Source organism: Cornus florida, unplaced genomic scaffold (genome assembly GCF_030987335.1).
Source record: "Cornus florida cultivar Cherokee Brave unplaced genomic scaffold, ASM3098733v1 CherokeeBrave_3.0.0_Hap2_Chr10, whole genome shotgun sequence".
NCBI lineage: Eukaryota > Viridiplantae > Streptophyta > Magnoliopsida > Cornales > Cornaceae > Cornus > Cornus florida.
This window is the reverse complement of record NW_026775580.1, coordinates 66,116,760-66,123,590: the sequence shown is the minus strand read 5'-3', so window position 1 is coordinate 66,123,590 and position 6,831 is coordinate 66,116,760. Positions and strand designations below refer to the sequence as shown.

The window sequence follows — 6,831 nt, the reverse complement described above, 5'->3', positions numbered from 1 at the left end:
ACATAACATATATAAGTCATGTTTGATTTGATTTTCATACTGAAAAATACTTGTGTGATAGTGGCCTCTCAGCTTATATCTTAATCCTCAATTTACTATCCTTTGGGGTAAAGACAAAGTCGAATAAGATATAGAAAATTTTAACAAATGGACCTCCAATTTCCTGACCCTTTGATACCGTCTGATGCTGAATCATCGGCCATGATTCGTTGTGAGGTCATTTAAGTTTGTTGATATGTGCATTTTTGTTATCTACTATGTTTTGTGACTTGTGACAAATTTGTAGTATTTTTTGAGTCTTAACTTTAATCTTAAGTTATGATGAAGTAGGACATTATACTTACCGTAAAAAATAAAGTAAAGTAAGACATGATACCAAACAATGACTGCTAGAACATATTTTTCTAGAAATGATATTCCTAACATGTAAGTTACTGTAACCCAGAATAGTATGGTAGCAGAGGATGCTCATTGAGCCCTTTATGTAGTTAAAATGAAAATGATATTGGTCCTTTTCCTTAATAGGACGTTTAATTTAGTTTTCTAAAAACAAATAAGACTTTTCATAGATTACAGAAGTTATAAATTTAAATAAGAAAGAAAAAAAATAACAGATGGGAAACCATTTTTTGAAACACAAAAAAAAAAAAAAAAAACTTGAAATTTTCATCTTTAATGATCCCTTAGGCAAGAAAGATGGAAGGTAAGATAGAAAACTATTGGCAACCAAATCTAAATAACAATAAATAATAACATAATAAAAATAATAATAATAAACTTTAAATTCTCCATTAGTATTTTTATTATTATTATTATAAAAATAAAAAAATAAAAATAGAAAAAGAACCACCATAATTTCTTTCAACTACAAGGACAATTGCCCTGTGACTAAAAAAACCTTAAGTTGTTGGGTGGTTTTGCTTATTTGCTCAAGACGTTTTCCATCCAAATTCGATATGGGATAAGAATCTCTAATGACTCTCCCATTTAAACTCGATGTGGGAAAAGAAAACTCGCAACGCTCTCGTCGCGATTAGATCACCCTGTCTATCTGCCTCTTCTAACAACCGAGTACGTTCTCGTTGTGGTCAGATAACCTTATCTATCTGCCCCTCCTAATAGCGAGAAGACTTGGTAACAACCCAGACCCGAATACTAACCAAATCAGTGAGCTTCTAACGTAACACCGAATCAAGAATTAAGTCTTAAATTATAACAAATCGAACACTTGCCATTCGTTAAGTTATAACGAATCGAACACTTGTCATCCAACCCAAAAGATTAAACTTTTGGATGATTGCCGACCGGCCCTTATAAGTCCAAGATCCTGCCCATCCAATCCAATGTGAAACAGTATATGCCATGGGCAAGAACCTCTCAACACTTGTCCAAAACAATTTATGCCCTCAAGAAGAAATGCGAAGTGATGGTAGGTGATAATCTTTTAGACCATAAAGCAAATCTTGAAATAGAACTAACATAAGAAAGGACAAAGTAAAACATGAAAATGAGAGTGGGTGTACCAACAAGTCACCTCCAGAGGTGAGAGAAATGAGAGATTGAAGCTTAGCAACAGCACGAATGAATAGCCTCGTCAAAAGCTTGAATGCAACCATGGCAGCTAACTCCACCTCAGAAGCTTTACCCGCGCGAATTGGGCATCTTATTGACACCATCCAATTTGCATCACAAAACCAACTCACAATAAGGCAAGCAATTGCAGAAGACTAACAAAGTAAGTTACAAGGAGGAAGCAAGTCACTGGAAGAGAGTTCATGAAACTGTAAATTTAAATATAGACCCTAACATTAAAAGGAACAATTGTAACGAGTCACTCTATTCCAGAAATACATAAATCAATTAAATTGCTTGGAGCAATGTGAAATAGTAGCCTCTCTGCACAAGCGCCTCCATACACAATGAACTAGTGGATAAACAACGAAAATGGCAGGTGAAAATATCTTCCAACTCAGATGATCGACCACCAGTTCCCCCAATCGATCATTCATGTTGAATGGAAGAGGAACCCCTTTGGAACCCTAAGTTCAATGCGTTTATCTGTCAATTGTGAAAGTTAATGCAAATGGCATATCCTGCTTCGTTGCTCTTTACTTTCTATTTCCATTTTTGTGCCTCGTATCGCCAGTGTTTCTATAATCCATATAGAATATCATGGATGGCAGATGATCAGCAAAAGGAAAAATCTTCTCAGATGTTATAGCTCTTCATCAATTGGAAGCCTAGCATCGGCATTTATCAATAAACGGATTTTCAGAGAACAAGATCCACAAGGAAGTACAACTGATGCCGGCAAAGCATCTGACTTCTGTAAAAAGATTTTACTCCCATCTCTCAACAAATAAAACCCCATCTCCCCCATCTCCAAAGAATCAATAGAGAAATAATCACCACATCGGCACTGGTAAAAGAGCTCCAAAACTTCACCGGCATCTTCAACCGTTATATCCTCTAAGCTGACATCTTCTGCAGCTGCTGCATCCTGTTGCAAAGCTTTCAGTTCACTATCATAAACTGCACGAGAACTTGAATTGCTGAGGATTTCCCAAGCTCTCTGTACCTCCAGAAATCTATCTCCCAGCTCATGGTCAGGATTGGAAGTCTCAGATGCCTTTTGCAGCTTATCTGGATGGGAATCAAGAATTGCAGACCGGTAGCTTGTACGGATTTCATCATAGCTTGCATCTTCCTTCACACCAAGAATGTCGTAGTGGGTTTTATGAATCGAGTTATTGCCAAAAAACATGGTTAAAGCTGCTTGTGTCAAGCCACTGCAGCTGCAAATGCCAAAACATATCCACATTAAGGTTTTTATTACATTTACATGAAGAAAACTTCACTAAAAGCATCACATCTCTAGATAAGGCATTAATGAGGACTGGAAAACTAGTAAAGTTGGTATAAAAATTTCCATAAAAATGTTCTCTTCTCTAATGATTACTGCTTGACTTTGTCTTGACAAGGTTTTAATCAACATTGTTTACAATTATTACTCTTAGTTGATGAGAAACTGTGCAGTAGGCGCATATAAGAGATTTACTAGTAGTACTACATGATTTTTAGATCATGGAATTGTAAACCATACATATACTACTCATATCTGACTCTCGTTCATTAGGGTAGCCTCCCTTACTCATTTGTTAAACTACCGTGGTGTTGGCTTAACTTGCAAAGCTTCCAGGGCATCTCTAACTCATTATGCTGCGACTGTAGCTAAAGCGAGTGCTTACCTTTCCGCTGGAACCCTCTCTCGGTTTTGTTTACAATATATACTACTCATATTTTTAATGCTCATAATTACATTTTCTAGAATGAATTAATGGCTTGTTATAACTTCTCAATGGAGTTCTGGCACATGATTTTACAGAAACATTGGCTAAGAAGGGAAAGTTCCACAAAGTAAGTATTCATATCACTAACACTCTTAATGATAGTTTACTAGCTCTAGCCCTGGTGATTTTGTATCAATAGCATGGCAGAAGAGAGAGGGACCAGCTGCAAAATGAGAGACGTTTCTAATCCCCGTTAGCAATAGCATATCTGAAACATTATAAATGGGATCATGGCATAGTCCAACGCACAATTAGGGCCACAGGGAGTACTCTGTACGGACGAAGTTTCTTACTGATTTTTAGGAAATTGTCCACTGTCACATACTTTGATTTATAATCTGGCTAGCATCCCTTCCAATTCCATTATTGGGCGTCTTGATTTGAATACTTTAATGCCACTTAAAAATGGCCCTGTGCCAGATATTAAGGAGTTAATTAGCATTTACTAGGCAGAGCTTTTATTTTCTGAAGTACTCAATGCTCTTTGTCAGATGGCTGAGAATCATATCGGTCATGAATTGAGTTCGTTGAAACTGGAATCATATTGATCATGAATTTTCTAGGATAGTATTAAAGATCTCATCGAAAACTTACAGCAGCTTGCCAAACAAAATCTAAGAGAAATAAGAGCACAGGAATGACTGGCATAACATTCACAATTCGATTTCAAAGAAAACAATATAAACGGAATGGGATACAGATTGACCGGCACAAAAGCCATCTCTATCAATCTACGCTAATGATGATGTAGATCGAACCATCTAGTTTCGTTTGAGGAGTTAATTAACATTTACTAGGCAGAGCTTTTATTTTCTGAAGTACTCAATGCTCTTTGTCAGATGGCTGAGAATCATATCGGTCATGAATTGAGTTCGTCGAAACTGGAATCATATTGATCATGAATTTTCTAGCATAGTATTAAAGATCTCATCAAAAACTTACAGCAGCTTGCCAAACAAAAGCTAAGAGAAATAAGAGCACAAGAATGACTGGCATAACATTCACAATTCGATTTCAAAGAAAACAATATAAACGGAATGGGATACAGATTGACCGGCACAAAAGCCATCTCTATCAATCTACGCTAATGATGATGTATATCGAACCATCTAGTTTCGTTTGTTTACCGTGGGACATGTCTCGTTTCAAGAATGATCAACTGGAATCCTATTTCCATTACACTTATTTCGATTCCTCCAGCAATAGTTCCACTGGTTTGGGTAATTGTATTGACAGGTTTCCCCATGGAAAGATTCATAGGCACCACAGCCGGAATGGTTCCCGCAACTTTCATAGTTGATCTTATCTCATTCTTAATGACTCTTCTTAGGGATTGGAAAGTTTACCATAGACTACTTTCTGGGGGAGAAAAGAGAAATCCACAATCTTATACAGAACTAAGATCACCTCAAGCACGATCTACAATTTCAACCTCTCAGCCTTCCAATATGACTTCCAGTCAAACCAGATTCTACTTTCAGATAGTTGTCATGTATCATCTTAAATTAAAATATGACGGCCATGCAAAGAAAGAGCAATATACAGTAAACATAAGGTAGGAGAATCCGCGCAAACTGTCAACAAGAATGAAAATTTCTATCACAACCTTATGAAAATCAAAATTACCATAAAGTTTTCTCATATCAGAACAAAATTACAATATCAATATCTGGAAAGCTTTAAACTACCTCAAGACCGAACACCAAGACTGTTACGGAAATGAAAGACACGAGTATGTGGTATCAAAATGGCTGCTGGGAACCCAACAAATCATGTGATGAACCAAATATCCTACTGAGACACCATAATGCCAATTTTGCACAAGGAACAACTAGTCTAATAGATTTAGTATAAATTGAAACGTTAAGAGATTTAATACCAAGCAAAACAGTTCCATCTCATTCAGTGAGATTCAGAATGAAGTAAAAAAGAAAAAATAAAAAGGATTTTTATTTAAGGAAGAAAAAAAATAAAAATAGCAGATGGCAGTCAAATTGCATCCTATTCATCCCATCAATGACTCTAAGACTCAAGAAATATATTAGAATAGAAAGTATGGCACCCAAAATTAAAGTAAATAATAAAAAAAAGTTTTTCCCTTGCTATTCTCACTTCAGCAACATTTAATTCTTATGAAACTTATTGGTCCAACACCATCCATTTATGTTGATCTTACAGAACTAGTGCAATAATTTTATTATCAAGTCTCAATTGCACAAACACTCTGGAAGTAAATCTTCACTAAATTAACCCCAAACTAATTCTGTAAGCAAATGTCCTCTACATATTTTTTGAAACAATATAAAAAGTCTTATATTTGAGATATACATAAAGATTGCAGCTTGTTATTATCAATATAATCATCCCCATCTTGAGAATTATGAGAATTAATATTTAGCAGAAGAACAGTGCATAAGGAAATACAACTGAATTCAAATATATATACACACACATATATATATCTAGGGTAACAACAACATAATCATAGATAACAAGAATAATCTACCGAAACAAACTGTGTACCTTCTTCAGTCGCCCTTCTCTTTGTTCGTAACCCTACTTGCTCAGACAGAGAAAGGGGTTCAATTCATTGGACGACCACTTTCAACAGAGCCAGATCCGATGTCCTTAACACGAAGGCATATATTTCTTTTCTCTCCCCTGATTTCTTTTTCTTTTTTCAAAATAATATCTTTATATAATAATTATGTCTTCATATATATATTTTTTATAAGTATGTCTTCATATATATATATATATATATATTATTGTTATTATCAAATATTAAAAATAGACAGAGTTCCCAATCATTTTTTTATAATACATTTTTTTATATAATATTATTTTTACCAATAAATATATGAAAACATAAACTTTCTCTAACTCTTAAACACTAGGTGCTATTTTTTTAATTCTATATATTCTTTCTTTCACAATTTATCCCCAACACAAACTCTTACTATATATCTAAAATTTAAAAAATTAGTATTATTATAACAATCATAATATAATTCTTATTTTTATTAGGAGTTTCTTATCATTTTTTATATTATTTTATTTTATCCAAAAAAAGTAAAAAATAAATAAAAAATCATTAGATACAAACTCTTCTTTTTCATTGAACACAACTCTTCTGTTTTTTTTTTTTCTCTCTCTTTTTAAAATAATATCTTTATTGTATAAAAACAATGCCTTCATAAATATATATATAAGGAATGTCTTCATATACATATACACATATCTGTATCTATCTATGTATATATCTATAAAGTACAATGAGTTTGATTTGTATTTATTTTTTAGAATTATTATACATTTTTAATAATATAAATTTACATTTACTATTCTATTCTATTTCTAACTCTTCCCTACCTTTAATAACAATTTACGCATTTTTAATAATGAGTTTCAGTATATTATTTTGCATTGTTTATAATATAAACTTATTTCAGTACATTATTTAGTGTTAGTACATGATTAA

The 6,831-nt window shown here is 33.6% G+C and overlaps 1 protein-coding gene across 1 annotated transcript; it reads right to left on the bottom strand.

Moving 5' to 3' along the window:
• Positions 1-1,772: 1,772 nt before the first annotated feature.
• Positions 1,773-6,039, bottom strand: LOC132280168 (uncharacterized). Its single transcript, XM_059782302.1, has 2 exons — positions 5,874-6,039; positions 1,773-2,795 (listed from the first exon to the last, which is right to left on the bottom strand). Exon 2 carries the CDS (start codon positions 2,762-2,764, stop codon positions 2,216-2,218), a length of 549 nt encoding a protein of 182 aa, XP_059638285.1. The 5' UTR covers positions 2,765-2,795; positions 5,874-6,039; the 3' UTR covers positions 1,773-2,215.
• Positions 6,040-6,831: the final 792 nt, after the last annotated feature.

What these genes read in the sequence shown, in the direction of transcription:
- LOC132280168 (XM_059782302.1), bottom strand. Translation starts at nt 2,764, where the DNA reads ATGTTTTTTGGCAATAACTCGATTCATAAAACCCACTACGACATTCTT.